Source organism: Neofelis nebulosa, chromosome 2, assembly GCF_028018385.1.
Source record: "Neofelis nebulosa isolate mNeoNeb1 chromosome 2, mNeoNeb1.pri, whole genome shotgun sequence".
Taxonomy (NCBI): Eukaryota; Metazoa; Chordata; class Mammalia; order Carnivora; family Felidae; genus Neofelis; species Neofelis nebulosa.
Genome location: NC_080783.1, coordinates 38,450,041 through 38,471,946, shown reverse-complemented (window position 1 = coordinate 38,471,946; position 21,906 = coordinate 38,450,041). Strand labels below are relative to the sequence as shown.

Sequence of the window (21,906 nt, the reverse complement as noted above, 5' to 3'; positions counted from 1 at the left end):
ATTTTGTTTATCATGTGTATTGCAGAAAAAATTCTTCTGAGTTGTTCCTCTTTCAATTTAGTTTATGTCCGCGTTTTTTTGTTGTGTTTTGTTTTGTTTTTGGGGGTTTGTTTTGTTTTGCCATATAAACATTAAAAAAATTTATGTAGTCATATATACAGTTTTTTCTCTGGTGTTGTGTGGCCAGATTACTATTTCTAATTGTCAGTTTAGATCACATAACCTCTATAATGAGTATTGGTCCCCACAGCTTATAGAAGCCCAAACTCCTCAGCTAGTTGATAAGCCCTTTCATTGGTCAGGTCACATCTCAGCTTGCTCCTGGGTACTTTCTTTCATACATTTCATTCAGGCACAATAAATCACCATTCTGAAAATTCGTCTCATATTTCCTCACTATTAAAAATTGTAACAAAAAAAGTAAAAAGATTTTAATAGTGAATGGGAAAGGTCATTAAAATAGATTGATCCACGGGCACCTGGCCGGCTCAGTTGGTAGAGCGTATGACACTTGATCTTGGGGTTGTGAGTTTGAACTGCAAGTTGGGTAGAGAGATTACTTCAGTAAGTAAATAAATCTTAAAAAAATAAAACAGATTGATCCAATATTCTTAAAATTGAATTTCAGGAATGGTAATTTTTCAAAAGCAGAGGCAGAACACATTGGGACCTTGCTTTAAGATTCCTGTGTGCTTGGGATGAGGGAAGCTGAGGATGAGTACAAGGTCACTTGGTACAGGTCAGGATATTCTGCTACAACCTAAATGCATTCAAATGATGTAACCTGGATGGCGAGGGCTGCATGCATAAGTTCCTCTTGGTTACCTGTTATAGTGAGCTAACTACTAACCTAGAGTCTACCCAGAGCTTTTCCTATCCAAAATTCCCAAACCCTTTCATGTGGTTCTCTTTACCTGGAGTGCTCTCTCTCAGATTCTCTCTATCCCTCCTCACATCAACTGATATCAATCTTCTGAGTCTCAGCTCAAAAGCAGGCTCCATTTTTGATCCTCGAGAAATAAGCACTGCTTCTTACAGTTTGCAGCACTCTATTATTGTCTCGTGCCACTCAGCACATTCCTCTCTTGCCTCATGAACACTTGAGCACACTATCTCCTTACCGTACTGTAAATTCCTTGAAGGCAGAGCTCACATCTCATCTTGGAGTACTCCTTCCGAACTAAACAGAGGGCACGAGATGATCTTCAGTAAGTGTGCTGAATAAAGACTATCAGGTCCAGGTCAATGTTACATTACTAAAGCCACTACCTAGGGTTTACTATTGGACAGTGCCTGAGAAACTTTTTGGAGGGCCATGCCAGGGTTAGGAACAGACCTGAGATCATTGGCTTAGGCTTTCCTTTTGATTCTCAAGCAGTTCTGCCATGTTAGCTCAACATTCACCTCAGTGTTAGAAACCAAGCAAAGCCAACATCCCTGAGACCAGTATTTGCTCTAGAACATTCACTAAGCTACCAAAAGCATGTGGCTAGACCCTCAGTGTCTTCCAGCTGGTCCTACCATTTCTGTGGTAACAACACAGCTAAGTTTCTGTAACACATCCACACAGGGCAAGGCTGTCGTTTACTAAAACAGGGCACAATTTACAACAGTTGATTTTGCTCACACAGAGGCTCAATGCAAAGGTATTTAGCCCAGAGAGAGACTGAGAATGTCGTACCTGGATGTTAACATCCGCCCCATTGTTTACCAATAGTTCAAGACACAAAGCACCATGTGTGGAGGCAGCAGCGAAATGCAAAGGGGTGAACCCGCTGTTGTTGGGCTGGTTCACGTTAGCACCGTAGTCAGTCAGCTCATTAACTACAGCATCCTGCCCGTTGTAGCAGGCCAGGTGAAGGGCCGTGTTTCCATAGATGTTGATTTCATCAATCTGCAAATGAGTCCAACACAGGATGGGTAAAATCACCAGAGCCACTTTATTGCATTTTCCACAAAAAAGCCTAATGGCTACACTAAGGGAAGTAAACTTCCATCTGCCAACATAATTATTCAGAGCTTTCTCTTGTCCCGGTGTGGTCATCCTGGGAATGCCTGTCATCCCAAGATAAAGAGAGCAAAAAGTGAATGTGACAAAAAGTGAACTGGGAGGAAGAGTTGGGAGTTTCAAGTCGTGGGGAGAGATTTTTCAGCAAGGGAAGGGATAAAGAGTGAAAGGCAAAACTGCCTCAAAATGGTAGAGGAGAACTGAATCAGGGAAGAAAAGAGCCAAAACTCAACAGAGAATGGGAAGCGAAGGGTTGGGAGATATGCAGGGAGGTGCTGCAGATTCTAAACTAGGAGTTGGGCTCAGAAGCCACTTGGTTTGGCTCTGCCATCTGACACCTCCCACGGCCACGTCCCAGCTGCAGAGCCAAGAGCTGTCTTAGGGGTTTAGCTCAGGGCTCTCCTGCTGTCCCAGAACTGCTGTACCGCTGGGTTTCACTATCTCAGTCTCAGCATTGCAACTTGGTTTTCCTTTCCTCCAGGGACAGGGATTTCCAAAGCCCCACACTGCCCCTGTTCTGCTAGTTGAGGGAGGCTGGGATGGGGCTGACTTCTCCAGCTCAGCATTGGACATTTCTGCTGTTTGTCCCTGCCACTCACTCCTTTATTTCTGCGTGTACACCACAACTTAGAAGGCTGAATTCTGAAGGTGGGATGAAGAACCGTAGCCTATTTAAAAAACAACAGGTTAATAATATGTACTGCAGGCAACATATATGTTTATAATTCTCTACGTTGATACAGAAAGTTAGCCTGTTTCTGGTTTTTCATTACTTGCTATATGCCCCCATTGCCCTTCATTGATTGCCCCTGTAAACTCAAAAAGACAGGACGCTAGAAAAGAAGGTGGGTTTTTTTTTTTTTTTTACCCTCTGGAATTAAAAATCAAACAGGATTCAATTTCAGGACAACAGAAAACCCACAAATACACCATGGGTTGATGCATTAAACATAGCTCACCTCCACCCCTAGATTCAGGAGATGTTTGACAACGTTGATCTGTCCGTTGGAGGCTGCAGCGTGCAGGGGGGTATAACCCTTCTTATCCTTACAAGTCACTTCTGCGCCGTGGTTAATGAGCAATGCCACAACGTCCAGGTGGCCTTTACAAACAAAACAACAGAAGACATGGTGAACCTTTTTAGGATAATTTGACGATTTATTCTGCCTAAATCATCACTATTAGCTTCTACTGTCACCAATATTGCAAATCCTGCTAAATATGTTAGTACCACAACCTAAAATATGTTAAAATAAAAGTGATGCTTTTGAAAGCAATTGCCATTCCTCACTGAAAAGTCCAACAATGACAATTTGGTTTGGAAAAACTAATGGAAGAAAAAAAAATCAATCGGAATAACTCCAGATTATTGTTAAATTATATTGCTGCTGCTTGACCATAGTTGTGGATCACAGAAGTGGCAATTCATATGGTTCAACTTAAAAGTATTCTTGTGAATTACTGGCTAAATAGAAACCCTTCTAGTTTCAACTCCTGTTGACATATTTTCTAGAATAGTTTCCTTTATACCCTATCTCACTATATAAATAGTATGATAAATGTGTTTGGCCTTTATATTGTGACTGAAGATTATTTGATGCTTTGGGTCATTGCTCTAAACATGGTTCATAATTGAAGGGTAGAAGGTAAGTACTAACTCCAAGGGTCTAAGATGCATGTGGGATTGTGTGTGCATATGTGTGAGAAAGAGAGAGATGGAGGGAGGGGTGTATTGGGGGGGGAGGGAGAGAAGTGTGTGTGTGTGTGTGTGTGTGTGTGTGTGTGTGACACAGAGAGAGCATTTGGCCATGGCTTGTTGTATTAAAATTTGACTCTTTTCCCCCAAGACTTGTATGTGGAAAAATTACTTTCAGTTACTAGTGGTGCTATCTTAAGCTTAAGTGGTGTTATCTTTTGTCTTGGTTTTGTCCTTTATTCCCTAAAGATAGTCATCTATATATTTTTTTCCTATTTGTATACTGATGACACACAAAAAGCAATTCCATACAAATGCTGAAAGCAATTCTACACAAATGTTTTAACTACATGTTAGCAAAGAACAAATTTGAAACCCCAGGTTCTTTGAGTCCCATCTCACACTAGCCTAGTGTGTGCTCTACACAAACACCAGTCTGGCAAATGGCCTCCTGACTCCAGTCCTGCAGGTACCATGCAGACATCCAATCTGCTTCAGTCGGCACAAAAGTCCCTGCTGTCTTTAAAAAAAAAAATGATAATGCTTGCAAGATCTTAAGATTCTGATGTTTTAAGTGCAAATGTCCATGCAGACTCATTTACAGCCACATAATTTATTTCATCCCTACCCAATCCACTCTTTTTTCTCCCCACAATTAATGTTATTATTTTTATGATAATAAAAGGCCTGTATGCCTACTAAAAAGAATTCGGAAAAGGCAAAACGGTGTTAAAAGGAAACCAAAATCATCCATAATCGCCAATCCCTTGGGATGGTCAGCCAACATTTCAGTGTGTAATACTGAAAAGACATTTCAGTGTATACTGAATAGACAGCCGAATAGATAGTTTAGATTGCATGGATTTTTTTTTTTTACAAAAATGAGGATCATAATATCCATACTGTGTATTGATCTGTTTTTACTTAACATATTACAGAATCTTTGTATGTTAATAAATACTAATGACATCATCACTATAGTTACAGGATAGAGTCCCATTGTGCTTATCTTTATAATTCACCAACACAATCTCCTGTGGATGGGCATTCAGGTTGTTTATAACTTGGGGCTGACAGAATCCTATCAGCTTTTCAAACTGCAAGACGTTCTCCAGTTAGAAACACAAAGGAAGGATCTTAGCTCTTCATTTCCCACAAGTCTACACTGAGAATAAATTCCATGAGGTCTGTCATTTGTGAGTGGTATTCATGCCAACAGAAGTGAAAAGGAAAAACACGGAAATGTCACGGCTCCCTTCATCTCTCCCCAGCAAGCTGGCAGAAGCGGGAGTGGCAAGCCCCAGCCTCGCGGTGGTACAGAAGCAGGATACTCCATGGTTACTCTCGTCACTTCAACCTCCATAACAGCCAGGGGGCTGCCCTTCCTTCCTTTTTGTTTATTTCAAAAATATTTATAAACAAAAGGACAAATGGAATTTATGTCCTTGCTTTGCTAGCCAGCCCTCTTTCTATTTGAACACTTCATTTTGCTGCCATGACAAGCTCAAAAGAAGCTCAATTCACGCCACTCTCCAGTCCTGACTGAAACCCATTCAATGAGGTCTGGGCCATGATTCATCCCTCTTCCTCTCTGTGGGGTAAATGAATCTCTGAGAAAGCAACTGTGTAACTAGAGTGCTCTATGCATGCCAGTAAAATGGACCAAATCTTAACTCGGGTGAATTCCAACCTTGGAAAGAAGTCAGGCCTGCCCAAGAGAAGGCCTACATGGTTAATGGCAGGGCTGTGCCTTCTTTAGGTACAGGTATCTGCACTTTCCCTTCCATTCATGGAATCCTTACCCATATATGCTGCCCAGTGCAGAGCACGCCGGTCCTTTTTGTCAAATGCGTTGATGTTTGCTCCTTTGGCCAAGAGTAAGTTGACCATCTGGAAGAAAACCAACATGCAGATACTCTGAGTCAAATTAACATCAAATCTCAAGGCGGGTCAGAAACCTGGAGTTCACACAAAGTATGAAGATGATGTCACAGACAACCGTGAGGCATGTGTATCAGAGGAAAAGACTGAGGTGATGGCTACTTTTTTAACCCACTGGCTGTGAATTTAAAAATTGCTATGGTTGCCTAAGGTTTGGTGTACAGATGTAAGCATCACACTCTCTAAAACCCTCAGCACTAAGATTAGGTCCCACCTGGGGCTAAGGGAGTCTGTAGTAAGAATTCTTGCTCCCCGTGATGAGGGCACTCACCTCCACATGGCCATTCAGGGCAGCATGGTGCAAGGCTGTGCGCCCCCCTCGATCGGAGACGTTGACGCTGCTCAGCAGGGGAATGATCACTTCTGCACACTTGACAGCCTTATTGGCAGCTGCTACGTGGAGGGGGGTCTGCCAGTTCTTGTCCCTCGCATTGACGTCAGCCGAGTGCTTAATCAATACTTGTACTGCTTCCTGCAACCAAAGCGGAGTTTGCAGGGGTCACTGACAAATGCTCAGTCAATACTTATTGAATAGAAGACGCTTTACCAGACCCCAGAACTACAGGAAGGGAAGGCTCCATGCCCTCAGAGGCTGGCTCATGATGTATATTCTTCTGAGAAAAGCTAGGTAATATATGATAAAGATCAAAAGAGTGGCACAGATGAAAACAGATCCACTTTATCTTTATTTGCTAGACCAGGAGTCTTGGCACATCTTCAAAACCAAATAAACCTTCTAAATGTAAGGTTTCTTAATGAGGTATAAGCAGCCTTAGGTTAAATGTGAGCACTCATGCATAGGTACGCATGCCAGGGTAAAAATATCCATAGGTCAAAAAGCCCCCAAACATAATGTAAAGTTGGAAGTGTTTGTCCATAAGCCTCCATCATCCAAAGCCAAAGACCTCAAAGTCCTTCAGACATTCTTGGATCAATTCATAAATCTTTGGTTTTCTCTGCCAACATCTTAACCTTCACTGTGTGATCCATAGCAATCAAGGGAAGATGTCTATTACTACCTCAACTTGAAGCTACAAAATTGTTCCATCTTTTCCCAACTTTTTTCCATGTTATGGTGAGGTAACTTTTTTGCTACTGTTGAGTTCCTTCACCTTTATTGAGACTTACACTTTTAATTTTCCTTCTATTGATCTAATCAGCTTATTAGCCTCTTGAAACCTCAACCTTGGCTGTGCAATGGAATCACCCGGGGAACTCTTAAAAATACGGATGGCTGGTTCCACACCAGAGATTCTAACTGGCCTCAGAATTTCTGTAAAGCCATCTGGGGATTTTGTTATACAGCTAAGATTTAGGACACTCTTCTGTTACAGCAAGAAAATGATATAGCTTCTCTCAAGATGGGAATGACTGTTGACTGCTTCTCTTTACTTCTAGAGACAACCCTAGAGCCAATGAGTGGGATGGCTTTATGAACATCTTGTCAATGTGGCATTAATAAACCAATGAAACACAATGAAAGGTACCATGCTCCTGCCACCGTTCATAGACCAAGAACTTACCCTGTCCACCTTATTCCTCACAGGCCTGGACTGTCTGATCTACTTTATTGTGCAGGTACATAAAAGTGCCCAGAGAGTAAATTATTTGAACTCTTGAAATTAACATTTTTATCAGGGACATAAATAATGAAGAAGAATGTTCTAGGAATCAGTAGCAGCAACACATTAAGATGAATGGCTAACCTGGACAGTAGAATGAGAGCAAAAACATTTAATTTTGCAAATTAGAGAATACAGTTTAAATATGCGGTGTGACTCCATTTAGATGCTATAAACAATAAACTGAGAGGGCCCAAGCAAGTAATTTGTTAAAATTACCAAAAAGGAAAAAAAAAAAAAGGATATATGCCACACCTCCTCAGCAAGGCAATAATATATTACCCTTGTATATGTGTATTCTTAATGCTCAACCATGACATGTGAAACACTGCAGAAGATTGAAAGAAACATTAGTCATTCTTTTTTTTTTTTTTTTTTTTTCAACATTTTTTATTTATTTTTGGGACAGAGAGAGACAGAGCATGAACGGGGGAGGGGCAGAGAGAGAGGGAGACACAGAATCGGAAACAGGCTCCAGGCTCCGAGCCATCAGCCCAGAGCCTGACGCGGGGCTCGAACTCACGGACCGCGAGATCGTGACCTGGCTGAAGTCGGACGCTTAACCGACTGCGCCACCCAGGCGCCCCGCTTTTTTTTTTTTTTTTTAGAAAGAGAGCGAGACAGACAGACTGTATGTGCAAGAAACATTCCTGGAGCTCATGTTAGAGTGAAACATGTCTACGTGTATTCTTCTCTCTCTCTCTTTTTTTAAGTTTACTTATTTTAAAGAGAGAGAGAGAGAGAGAGAGAGAGAGGGAGAAAGTGGGGGGAGGGGCAGAGAGAGAGAGGGAGAAAGAGAAAGAATCCTAAGCAGGCCCCACACTGTCAGTGCAGAGCTTGATGTGGGGCTTGAACTCAAACCATGAGATCATGACCTGAGCTGAAGTCGTCCACTTAACCGACTGAGCCACCCAGGGGCCCTTGTATATGTGTATTCTTAATGCTCAACCATGACATGTGAAACACTGCAGAAGATTGAAAGAAACATTAATCACATTCTTTTTTTTTAGAAAGAGAGCGAGACAGACAGACTGCATGTGCAAGAGGAGGGGGAGGGTGCAGAAGGAGACAGAGAGAGAGAGGGAGAGAGAGAAAGATTTCCCAAGCAGGCTCCACACTGTCAGCGCAGAGCTCCACATGGGGCTTGATCCCACCAACCTGAGATTATGCCCTGAGCTGAAATCAAGAGTCAAATGCTCAACCAAGTGAGCCACCCAGATGCCTCCAGACTCTGTTTTAAAAGCTAGCTGGGTGACACTGGGTGTTGTATGGAAACCAATTTGACAGTAAATTTCATATATTAAAAAATAAATAAAAACAAAAACAAAAACAAAAACAAACAAAAACAAAAAAAAAAACCAAAAAAAAAAAAAAAAAAAAGCTAGCTGGGTGAAAAAAAAATAAACAAAGGAAGAGCTAAGCCACAATATAAGGATTAAGATTTACATAAGAAAAAGATGGTATTTTTTATCAACTTTGGTCTCAAAAGTTGTGAGATTTATGCAGATGCACATACAATCTATTGTGATGTGGGAAGAAAATATTGGAACCTCCACTCATGTTTGTTTTCTTTAAAAAGGAAAGCATTTTAGCCAGTATTTAACTTCTGGGTTGGCATTGTGCCCTCAGCTCCACAGAAGATCTTGCCTCGCAGGAAATGAGATGCCCTCCAGGAACAGAGGGGCCTCCAGGCACAGAGGGGGTGAGCCTTGCCCTCTCCATTCATTCGCTCCGAATGCACTGAAATGCACAGTGATGGGCCTGCCAAATCAATCTACAGATTGTAATATGTACCCTTAAACTAAAAAGATGTATGCAAGGAACCTGCAGATTAAAGATGATAATACAAATGCAAGTGTAAATAATGTGCAGTCACAGAGCTGACAGTTCTACTCTGAGTAAAAGGTTTCTATCATCCACATTACAGGGTAAAAATAATGACAAATTTAATCAGATCTGACAAGAGCTTGGCCAAAACAGAAGAAAATCATCAGAAGTCTATTAGCTACATGGTTATGTAAGACTATGATAAATGAAAAGCCTCACCCTAAGTATATTGTGATATACTTGAAATATTAGCTAATAATAGTCATTCTTATATATAATTTATAAGTAAATAAGATGCATATCTTGAAGATGCATGCTGAAAAAGTTTTGCAGAGATACAGCCAAAAAGGTTGGAGATAACCATCATAAAGCAATAATATAAAAGTGGTATTGTGCATATTCACAGCAAATGAGAATATACACTATATTTTTAATTCCTTTGTCTTGTGTGTTATTTTACTGTATTTATACAGATTATTGCTTTGCACTAAATATTATTTAAATTCAGAATAGACTAACAAAATAGAAACTATACATGAACATTTCACAAATTTATACTGTTCGGACATAAGACCAATGAATTCATGAAAAAAATTTTATTTTAATTACTTAATTAATATATTTACTTATTTATTTTATTTTGAGAGAGAGGGGTGGGGTGGAGCAAGAGAGAGAGAATCCCAAGAAGACTCCATGCTTGGTGCAGAGGTCAACACAGGGCTCAACTCCATGACCTTGTGATCATGACCTTAGCTGAAATCAAGAGTCGGACGTTAAACCAACGTTTGAGCCACCTTGGTGCCCCAAAAACCTTTTTTTTAAGACAACAAAATATGATTACTTTGAGAGTAACTCAGACTAGGTGAATAAGATGTTACCTAGGAGAGGCCCTACTTTTAAATGATTAAGAATGATTTACATTTCATTCAAAGTAACAGGTTAAGCCAAGAAAATATATATTTACATACCAGTTATAGTTTATATATAAATAAGTAGTATTAGAGTTTGTCGGGAAGAAAATCTGTATTGTTAAATAGGCAATACTTCTAAAAATAGTTTAAACACAGAAAAATTTTGGTCTGTTTTTGTAAATAAAGCTTTCTTAAAACACAGTGTCATTCGTTTCTTTACATATTATCTATGGCTTGTTTGAATCGTAATAGAGTATGCAGCCATCAAAACTCAACATATTTACTATCTGGCTTTTGCTGGAAAAAGTTTGCAGATGCCCTGGTCCATCTTGCTCCTTGTTTGAATTACCACAAATTGCAAATGATCAAATCCGGTTAAAATAAAATTTTGTTATTTACCAACATGAAAAAATACTGTTTTGAGTCCAAACAGTCTTCTAAGGAGGGCAGAAGCCTCTGTGTTCAGTCCTTGCTATGCAGTGGTGGGTCTATAGTGAATTTGGGAGGGGCATGTACCAAGATGCATTTTGGGGCATAATACAACAAGCAGCATTTGGAGCTTGGTAGGAAGGAAGGGGTGAGGACAGAGAGAAAGGAGAGAGGACTTGGGCCTTGTACCCCAGGGCAGAGGTGTACATCTGGGCAGGAACAGAGTCAGCAGGCTATGAAGAAGAGAAAGCTGATACATAAACCAAACAAACATCAGGAGCAGGTTGGTGGAGCCAGGCAACCAAACGCTCAGATCTCCAGGAATTCTTTGGGATCACTGGAAGAATGCTAGACTTTGCACAAGATATGGCACATCGTTTCCAGCCAGTTATATCCATTTAGAAGGCAAGGTGTCCCAACCAGCATCGGAGTTACACCCCCAAAATTAGACAAGTTAAAGGTTCAAGTTCATTGACTGGATGGGGAAAAAAATAGAAGCAGGTAGGCTTTCTAATAAGTCTCCTTTCACATGAACTTTAAGCAAGTACCATGTGAGTGCCAACTTCGTCACATTTGTCTCTCATACCAACACTCAACTGCCATAGCTCAAGGATGCCTAGAATAACCATTACTTTTATTTATCTACTTTTATAAAATGTTTTAGCTTTGCCATTCTTCATTTTTATTTCTCTATCTGCTTATGCAATGGATTGCATTGTTTTCATCTTACTTGACAAGAAAGGAGTCTATGTAGAAATACTTAGTATACAAAGGAGGGTATCTTACTTATTTTCCAAAAATTAACACTTTTTTTAACGTTTATTTACTTATTTTGAGAGAGAGTGAGCAGGGGAGGAGCAGAGAGAGAGGGAGAGAGAATCCCAAACAGGCTCCATGCTGTCAGTGCAGAGCCTGTCACGGGGCTCGATCCTACAACCCATGAGATCGTGGCCTAAGCCGAAATCAAGAGTCAGGTGCTTAACTGATTGAGCCACCCAGGGGCCCCCCAAAGTTAACTATTTTTTCTTAATGAAAATACAAGTATTCTAAAATTATTATGGAATTAACTTCATAGACATGGGATATTAGAAGTAGAGAAGGCTGGAGCCCCTCGGTGGCTCAGTCCGTTGAGCATCTGACTTCGGCTCAGGTCCTCGTCTCACCGTTCGTGATTTCGAGCCCCGCATGGGGCTCTGTGCTGACAGCTCAGAGCCTGGAGCCTGCTTCAGAATCTGTGTCTCTCTCTTTCTCTCAGTCCCTCCCCTGCTCACACTCTCTTTCTCTCTCAAAAATAAATAAACATAAAAAACAAAAGAAGTAGTAGAAGGCTTCAGGGGTCATCTGGCCTGACCTCTTCATTCGATAGGCAGCTTCATGTGATAGGCAGGGTGACTGACTCAAGGGGAGTGATCTGTCAGCCTGGCTGATTAAGAGCCTGGCTTATGCATTTTCTACCAGGCCAGAGCTTACTCACTGGACAGTTTCAGCCAAACATGCTGACATAAGTACTTTTAAATGTTAATTCTCCTTAGTTATTTAAAAATTTTAACTCTGTTTTAGCCGGCCAAACCTGCTTAAACATTAATAGAAATTTAATATAATACTTCAGTAAAAAACAAAGGTTTGATTTAGAAAGACAGTAATTTCCTTCTTTAAAATTGCATTTCTCTTTCAAAAATTTTAATCTTGGAAGCACTTTAATTTGGTTTTAAGAGAGAGTAATTTTATGGCTATTTAGGAAGTTAATAATTTTTGTAATCAAAAGAAGCCTTTCTCTCCTAGTATCACCCACTAGCTAAAATCTAGGAGTCCACCCTGACAGAAATTTACAAGATAAAAGAAAACTAGGGGCAGCCGGGTAGCTCAGTCAGTTCAGTGGCCAACTTCGCTCAGATCATGATTTCATGGTTCGTGAGTTTGAGCCCCACGGTCGAACTCTCTGCTGTCAGCACAGAGCCCACTTCGGATCCTCTGTCCCCCCTCTCGCTCTGCCCCTCCCCTGCTCACGTGTGTGTGCTCTCTCTCTCTCAAAAAAAAAATAAATCAGTATTAAGAAAAGAAGAAAACTAATGTGGGGCAAGGGACACTGAACACTTTCTGAATCAAGAAAAGATACTTAGGGGCGCCTGGGCGCCTCAGTCAGTTAAGCCTCCAACTTCAGCTCAGGTCATGATCTCACAATTTGTGGGTTTGAGCCTAGCGTTGGGCTCTGTGCTGACAGCTCAGAACCTGGAGCCTGCTTCCAATTCTGTGTCTCCCTCTCTGCCCCTCCCCCGCTCATGCTCTGTCTCTCTCTGTCTCTCAAAAATAAGCATTAAAAAAAAATACCTAAACAGTGTTTCTCAAACTATCTGTGGTGAAGGACCAGTTTTTAAAAAAATATTATTTCAAATCAATCATGAGTCAATGCTTTTGTGAAATACAATAAAAAGTATTTAGTAGGATAATAAAATTTAAAAAGACAAAGACAAATTTTGAACTTGATTCTTTCATTATTAAATTTAGCAGGTGTGAAATGAAAAATTGCTCTAAAAAAATTGCTCCATCAAATTGCTCTAAAAGTTTCTGAATGCTTACTCTTATTTTGTCTTAAGACAAAAGCTCGCGGGCTTAGATGGGTATACAACCCACACTGTGAGTAGGGCTCCCGCAAAGACTGTTTCTTTATAATGAACAAGCACATGTGAGGAGTCCGGCATTTTTCCTGAATGGAGGCATCAGCCCAGTTAGCATTCAGTGTTAGGACTGTAGACCTAGTTGGATTACACTCCACAGTAGGCTGCTCTGTATCAATCATGAAAATAATAGAGTGAGCAACTGTCATGGGATGCCACGCAGAAGGGAATTGGAGACGGCATTTGCAGTCACTTTATTGCTACTTTTTATGACTTTCTCTTTTTACAAAAGGCCACCCGAACCCTGTAATAAGAAGTAGAAACATACACAGCGGCACATGGAAAAGATGAAAAGAAATAGGAAGCATGTGTCTTAAAAACTGTCACCCTTAATGTTTGTTTTTTCACTTCCAAATGTGCATTGCATTTAAGTGGTCATAAATTACTCATGGAAAAGTAATTGTTTGTGACTATAGAGAGTCCATGCAGGCATAAGCAATGTCAAATGTTATAAACTGTAAGTTGGTTTAGACCGGGGTCTGAGTCTCACCCAGTTTTCTGTAGAAACTCTCCCCAAAGCCTGGCAGATGCCTTGTGCATACTGTATACACTCAGTATATTTGGGTAGAATAAATGCATTGGTATAATCATTAGAAACTCTCTAAGTAAAAATATGCCAGTATTAATAAGACGTTTCCCGCAGTCCTGACGGCATTTACTCTATTACTGAAATCATTTGGGGCTTTCACCCTCTATTGATTACAGCAATTTCATATTCTGAAAGAATTGCCTAAATCGGTACCCAACTAATTTGTTCAATTAATTGAATATTTCTCCAAAAGCCCTCCTTATTAAATTAAACTTGACCTTTATTATTATAATTATTATTGGAGTTCAATTATTCCAAGAACTAGCAGTACAAAGGGGGCTCCCTGGAGACTCTGGGGTATGGAGGAACTCAAAGGCAACTGTTGAAGAAGTGCTGCCTTTCGACACAGGGAAGGCCAGATACTAAAGTATTCCCGGTGTTAGACCTCAGCTCTCAGAGTGTGGTGTGGAGACCACATGCGTCACAATCTTCTTTTTAAAATGCAGATTTCTGGGCGCGACCACAGGCTATATCAGAATCTCTGGAGATGAGGTTCTAGAACAGGTACTTGTGACAAGCACCCCAGATAATATGAATGCGCAGTAAATCTGAGTATCACTCACCTACATTCTAAGTAATAGGTCATAGAGTGCTTACTTTCTTTCATTCCCGGTACTACGTCCTCTACGTGATCATCTTTTTATAATCATGGAATAACTTAAGGAAAGCAATAACATTCCCGTCTCCCATATAATTCTTGCAATCCTCCTGTCTACTAGCATTTAGCTCACAATAATGACAATGCTTTTTAGAGAAAGGGGGAAAGCATGAGTATTAAAATTTGAGCTATATGATAAAATGCTTATCCTGCTCGGCTCTGGGAAACATTTTTATACTTGTCAGGACTTCCGTCTGCACAGACACAAAAGCAGACCCATTTTATGGGTAGGAGCAGTATGCATCAGGGGGCTCGGTTGATCTGAGGGAAGCAGCAGATCATGGTGGTTAAGAGAGCAGATTTGCGAGTTACACGCTCCTCCACTTACTGGCTGCGGATTGTTAGGCTCGCTACCTAACTTCACTGAGATTACCTTTCCTAAATTAGGATTAATAGCATTATCAGTCTCAAAGAGTGGCCCGGAGGTTAAAACGGGATCGTGCACAGAAAGTGCCTAGCATTCTGCCTAGCACACACTAAGGTTTCAATAAACGTTCACTGTGACAATATATATTTGGACTCAACATCCTCACTTCTACAGCCTAAAGACAGGACACAATCATTTTTAACGCTGTTAACCAAAAGACAGCCGCTAGAACAGGAAAGTGAAAGTTCAGCCATTCTCCTTTGGTGCTACCTTCAGTTCATTCTAGAAGAAAAGGCATGTGTGAAAAGCCGGCTGCATTTGGACGCAGGCCACAGTAGGATGGGTGCCTGGGTGTCTGCCCTAAATACCATGTCCTGGAAGACACACTCTGTGACCCTTCAAGGCCCCTGTAGCACACTTAACAGTGTCCTCACTAGGTGGCCTCTAATAAACAAGGTATTAAACTGTCCAGGTTCATATGCATTTAATTCCTGTCCCCTATGGCCGCTCTTTTCTAAGAAAAACAAAAAAGCAATAAGTTAAACAGGAGGAACAATCAGAAATAATTCACGCCTCAGAACTCTTCCTGGAAGCCCCAAATCTTGCTCATCTGTGTTATATAGAATCTCAAAATATGTTTCCCTAACACTTTGGCAAGAGATATCTTCATTTCTTCTCAGCAGTGGGAGTAGTCAGAGAAAGGGGAGGTGGTGGTGAAAGAAGCCTTTGGGGAGTCGCGCAGAAGACAGTGCTATGGCTCCAATTATTGGTTTGGCTGTCTCCTCCCTGGGAATCCCAGGTGTGAGGAGGTGGGGAGGAAGGAGGGGGGTGCGGGGAAGCATCAGAAGGAAGCACACAACACAGCCTGGTCAGTAGCAAGAAAGTCTTGAAGGTTTATCTCCAGATCCCAGTCTATGCTGGACAGTCTTCAGAGGGTATGACCACGTTCTGATCTACTTTCCTGTGTGTGTAGGAGCTTTTCTGTCAGGCATGGGTTGATGTTTAAGCAATATTATAATCTATACTCCTATTGCTATTACAGGCTCAGGAAATACATTTAGCAATGAATATGATTTTTCCAGGCATAGAAACCTGAACATAAAACTTGCCTGGATGGAAAGAAAGCTCAGAAAATTTGACTGATATCGATATCTTTGACTTCTACTGATATCTGTGCTGCATACAATTTTGAAACTCATCCTGATCTCGCGGGTTCCAGTGGCTTAAACAGCTTCCTGTGCCATACTTCCATAAACAAGCTTCGAGTCAGTTTACCTTGCATGCACAAAGGATGATTACCATCGGCATTCTCTGTGGTGCACACTAGTTCTATGTTAGCAGTTGTACAGAGAATCACATTAACATAGCTTAAGTTAGAAATCTAGTCTTTAATGAATCACTCAAAAAACAGTTGTTTACTGAGCAGGCTAGATGCTAGAAACACAATGACAAGCAACAGGCATGACACTCATTTCAAGGAACTTACTATCCAGAATGTCATTTAAAAAAAATTTTTTTTAAATATTTATTTACTTTTGAGAGAGAGAGAGACAGAGAGACAGAGGCATGAGTGGGGGAGGGGCAGAGAAAGAGAGAGACACAGAATCTGAAGCAGGCTCCAGGCTCTGAGTTGTCAGCACAGAGCCTGACGCAGGGCTCGAACTCATGGACTGCAAGATCATGACCTGAGCTGAAGTCGGGCACTTAACCAACTGAGACACCCAGGTGCCCTGAGAATGTCTTTTTAATTAGAACAGAATAATAATTTCAGTGATAGTTTTATGTTGTGTCAACATAGCCAAGCTGAACCACATTTCCCAGAATCCCCTCCCCAGCCCTGTTTGCCACAGGGAAATCTGCCTGGATTTTGGGAGGCATAGATGAAACCACAGCCTGATTGGTGTGTTGGGTGCCAGGTGCCGCTGCAGCTTGCACACACTGTCACTGACCAGCTGGACCCTGTGTTGGCACAGGACATGGTTGGTGCTTCTTCAGAACTTACAGTATCTCCCTTGGGTTCTCCTATTCTTGGGTCAGGTGCCCACAAGCTCTAAGGTGAAGCACACAGCTCCTTCTGCAAGTCTCCCAAGTCTGCAATGTTGAGGCAGTGAGAGTCAGGGGTTCCAGTTTGTTCTTGTTCTCCCCCATTTCACGTCCAGCTTTTCTTTGCAACTGCAGACCCTGCCCACCAGCAGTGACTTTAGAACCATACAGAAACCAAGGTGATGGCCTTACACAAACTTCTCCAGCAGCTCACACAATTGTGTGAGGCTTAATTACTACAATAAATATCTTATTCTGTATCTCTCATGGTGGTTCTGGGTCCCTGATTGAACCCTGAGCCCCGAGACATCAATTGCCTACATTTTAGAAGCAAAGGGCTTTGAGGACAGAAGAGAGTTCATAAGCCTTTCAATGCAGAAATGGTTTTTAATTCACATTCGCGTAAGTCATACACCAGTGTTTGCCAATCTAAGCAACAGACAGATGTGCCAACTCTCAAGCTGAGCACACACATCTCCTTTGGCAAATGCTAACAGACAAGTTCCAAAACACAATCCAAACCTTCTCTGTTGTTTTCTCCTCAAGCCTGCTTCTCTTTTCTCAGCTATTATTTAGGGGAGATATAATGGAATGTAATAATCACATAATAAGATCAAATTCAGAGGAAGAAGGAAATCTGAATTTAGGACTTCCACAGCCAAGTGCTGTGTTGGAGTTCAGATGTCCACAGTCTGTTCCAACGAAAGTCACAGAGACTTCAATTTTCATAAGAATCTTTTTGACTTGTTGTGACAGATATTAATATGAAGATATGACCCTGACTACAACTCAGGGTCGGCTTGCATTTAATTCCTTCCTAACAAGAGACACCTGCATGGGATATTTTTCCCTCGGCAAACCTGTAGAGGGAGCTGGTTCCTTAGGGAAGAAACAAACGCCTGTCTCAGACATAAAGGTTGAATCATCATTGGATTGACTGAACTCAATCAAATACACTAAAGACATGTAAGGAAGGCAAGCTGATGGTTGCTGGCAAATGGGTGTTTTGAAGATTTAAAGCAAGTAGCTGAGCTCACAAAGGGGGAGATCACTTGGGAAAGATCACATAATACTGAAATCATCTGGTTTTACATCTTTCTGTGCCACTAGACTACAAGCCTCCTAAGCACAGTTCCTGGCATGTTGGAAGTGCTTGGTGATTTTTTTTTTAACTAAAAAGACCTGGTTCATGTTAAAAGAGGAATAAAACTCATAGTTTTCGAAGAATACTTAAAAAAAGAAATTTACTGAAGATCAAACAGTCTTCAAAGACTAAGGAATACTCTGTGAAGGAGCTAGTCTCATGACACATGACACTGGTCATACAAACTCAAGCAGCCCACTGTACCTGCTTTCCCAGGTAAAACAGAAATGAAACGTGAGACCATAAGGAGATTCTGGATTCCCCAGGATCTGAGTCAGGCAACTTAGGATCATTTGTTTCCCTCATTCCATGTGGGCTATTGGGAAAGAGAACAGACCGCATCTTATAAAAACTACTCAAATCACACAGCACAGCAAGGAAGATTATGAGCACTAAGTTAACTGTCATCTACAAAGCATATTGTGAAATGTCCAGATAGTTTGCCAAAGAGGAAAAGCTGACGCTGATGATAGCCATCAACACGTCAGCAACACCACTTGCTCCTAGCTGTACCTGGAGAACAGCACCTTCTCCAGCAGCAGAGAAGCCTCATTTCGTAAAAAATCAGCTACAAAAACTAGTCATCCAATGACAAGTGCCCCCTAGGTGACAGCCTTTTGTATCCCTGGATGGTGGGCATCCCCTCTGACTAGGTTGCAAGGTTCATATTCACCAGCATTCCTGGCCACCCCTCCCCCACACTGGTTCTCTCTTTGCATCTGTTATACTTTCCCTGAACCAGCTGAGCCATTTGCTGTAGTTCCTTTTAAAAATTTTTTTTAATGTTTATTTATTTTGAGAAAGAGACAGAGAGTGAGCAGTGGAGGGACAGAGAGAAAGGGAGACACAGAATCCAAAGCAGGCTGCAGGCTCTGAGCTGTTAGCACAGAGCTCAACGTGGGGCTTGAACCCATGAACTGTGAGATCATGACCTGAGCCAAAGTCGGAAGCTTAACTGACTGAGCCACCCAGGTGCCCCTCCCCCCCCCCTTTTTTTTTAAGATTTGCTATAGCTTCAATGACCATCCTCTCAGTTCCTCAGTGCTAGACATGTATAAAAAATGATCATCTATTAACCATCTTCACCTGCATTTTTGGAATTTAAAATAAATTATTTCTTGAGCACCTACAATGTCCCAGGCTTGGGACACATCAAGGAACAAAACAACAACAACAACAACAACAACAACAACAACAACAACAACAAAAACAGGTCTGTGCCCTTATGGAGCTTACATTCTGGTAATATGTTTGCCAAATGTGACATGTTCATACAGAACTGATTAACTTCCCTTCCCTGCTCCTCTGCCTCTGCCTTCTCAATCGATGGCATCACCATTCACCCAGTGACCTCTCTTCTACCTCACCCTCACAAGGTCCCAAGTCCTGTCAGGTTCATTCTTATCTTGCCGTGACTGTACCCTACTGCTCAGAGGACCCCCGGCCTCTGCCATCAGACTTATCTTCCACCACATCCCTTGTTCCACCTATAGCCATCTGAACCTGCCATTCATTCATGTCCATGGCCCTTGTCCTCTAGCACGTCTACTGTCCTGCCTCCACCCTCCCCCCTCCTTCTGGCCTGGTAAGTCCCTACTCATCCTCTAAGCACCAGCTCAACCGACCTCTCTTCTTGGAAGACTTCTCTACTCAGGCAGTTATCTTCTTCCTCCTCCAATTAAGTTATGATATTGTACTGATCTGCTTACATGTTTAGCACCCCCTTCAGACTGAGAACTCACTGAAGTCAAGTATCACACCGTCTACCTGGGACTACTCCAGTCACCACCCCCAGCACCATGCCTGGCATGAAGGAGGTGCTCAAAAGAACAAACTGTTTCTTGGTAACCCTCTTGTATTAGAAGTAAAAGCCTTTTGTTCACAAGCAACAATACCGAATTCAACAGAAAGCATTTTTTCTCTTTCTGTGGCCTGGAGGTGCTAGATTATATAAGATAATCACTCACTTCACTTCTGGAGGCGACAGCCCGGTGCAGTGGGGTCAGCCACATGTTGTCCTTGGCATTTACACGAGCTCCTGGAACCAAAAGCACAAGTTAAAGGCATAATGCAGTCAGGGAAATTCTATTGATGTTAAATCAATAATAATAATTGTGGTATCTTGTGCTCTCATTTGCCTGGTACAACCACCATATTTTGTTTTGTTTTCTCTTTGTACCGGTCATGCATTTGCTAGCCACCAGACAGGAAGAGAGATCTAGTATAGTAGAAAAAGTGAAACCAGGAGCTGAAAATGTCACCAGAATTGCATAAAGACTGTGTGAGAACTGCAGTGCCTCATTGGATAGGACACACAGATGTAAGAAGGTGGAGATTCTCCAGGAGCAGGGAAATGTCGATTCTGAAGAATGAAGAACTTCGCAGGTATGTGTGTATGTATATAAACATATATGTATATAAAATGTATAAATATAAAATGTTTTATAGACAATATACAATATATAATCACATATATTAGTTTTAGTCTTCAAGTATACTTACCACACAGGACACACAATACCCTTCTTGGCAAACTGCTTAGGATGAGCAGCCTTCCAATAAAAGTATACTAGAGGCCAGTGGGATTTCAAACAAGTCTTGTAAAGTTGAGTTCTCATGAGACTTGATCTGGGCTGAGGGGATTAGCAGAAATCTGTTCTATCCAGGAATCCCAATTATTTCTCTGAGACTAGCCAGGTGTCTCGATAGGAAGAAGCCAGCTTCCAAAGCATTTGGACAGATACAACATGAAGTCTATACAGGTTGATCACGGCCCTCCCTCCCCCACCACTATGGGGTGTGGGCAGACAGGCTCACACATGGGCCAGAACAAGCGCACACTCAGGGATGTGCCCCCCATGCTCAACTTTCTGGGAGCCACGTCGCCATCACGGAACAGAAGCTCTATGTGAATGGATTTCCAGAGAGTAGAGCATGCCCTCCTTCCATGATACCCTCACCATATCTATGAGTGCAAGTTCACTGAGTCTACAACTGAACTGTGGAAACACCCAATATGAGCTTCCCTTTTTTGGGTCCCGGGTTTTGATCAGTGTTTTGCCCAGATGGAAAATTTCTTTAAAGGGCTATAAAAGAGGAGGATAAGATAAATATGTGTGATATCTTTGTAGCTGCAACCTGAGGAGCCTAAGTTAGCCTCAGGACAACAAGGAAGGAAGCTCATGAGGATGAAGAGTGGAGACATGAATCAAAGAAACTAGAAAGTAAGGCAGAGGAGGGGAAGTGTGGAGGGGGTGCCTCTGGGACAAGGGCCGAGAAAGTGAGTCAAGTGGAATCAGGGAGTGACTAATCTCAGTGAGGCCAAGGCCAGCTGAGAGCTGAAAACTAGAAACCTTGTTTTAAAAAGAAAAGAAAAAAAAGGCGACAGGAGACTTTCATGGGTAAAAGTGAGCTAGCCATTTAGTTTAAGCCACCAGCTAAAAGGAAATAACAAATCATAGAACTTACTCTATTTTTTCTCCTTAACTGAAGAATAAATACCATCAACAATATTAATTACGGAGAGCAAGAACATAATAATCCCTAAAACAAGAGAGAGAGGTCTCTCCTCCCCTCCCCTCCTTCTGACTTCATTGGCTTGAGATAGAGCCAAGTGCAGGTATTTTTTAAAAGCTCCCCAAGACCCAAGGTTATTTTAATATGCTGTCAAGGTTGAAAGCCACTGATAAATTGTTGCTTAGTTCATCAAGCTTAAAATTACTTGAATCCTAATTCTACTAACTCTGTCCAGGCAGTTTACCTGAAAAGGCTGAAGCCCCTTACATCAATAAGGATGAAATAAAATCAGTTTGGGCATGCTAAGAATCAACAGCAGCAGGTCATCTCCTTGTCCTGTAGCAAGAAGTCCTGAGCTAAACGCTCTGGAGTGAACGTCCTATAGGGGTGGATGCCTGGTGGGGATGCCTGCATCAGGGTATCCCTTTCGCTTGCCCTGTCCAGTTTTAACTTCATGTCACAAAGTCAAACCAGTCGTCT

The 21,906-nt window shown here is 41.6% G+C and overlaps 1 protein-coding gene across 10 annotated transcripts in view; it reads right to left on the bottom strand.

The window, feature by feature from the left end:
• The window catches only part of ANKRD44 (ankyrin repeat domain 44), a 348,903-nt gene that overhangs the window by 150,412 nt on the left and 176,585 nt on the right, over window positions 1–21,906 (bottom strand). For all 10 annotated transcript variants that reach the window (XM_058710350.1, XM_058710333.1, XM_058710356.1 and 7 more), the window contains exons 4-8: window positions 19,878–19,948; window positions 5,917–6,117; window positions 5,507–5,594; window positions 2,968–3,110; window positions 1,682–1,894 (exon numbers count right to left, since the gene is read on the bottom strand). In XM_058710350.1, coding sequence (XP_058566333.1) covers window positions 1,682–1,894; window positions 2,968–3,110; window positions 5,507–5,594; window positions 5,917–6,117; window positions 19,878–19,948 — 716 coding nt within the window. The remainder of the gene's footprint in view (window positions 1–1,681; window positions 1,895–2,967; window positions 3,111–5,506; window positions 5,595–5,916; window positions 6,118–19,877; window positions 19,949–21,906) is intronic.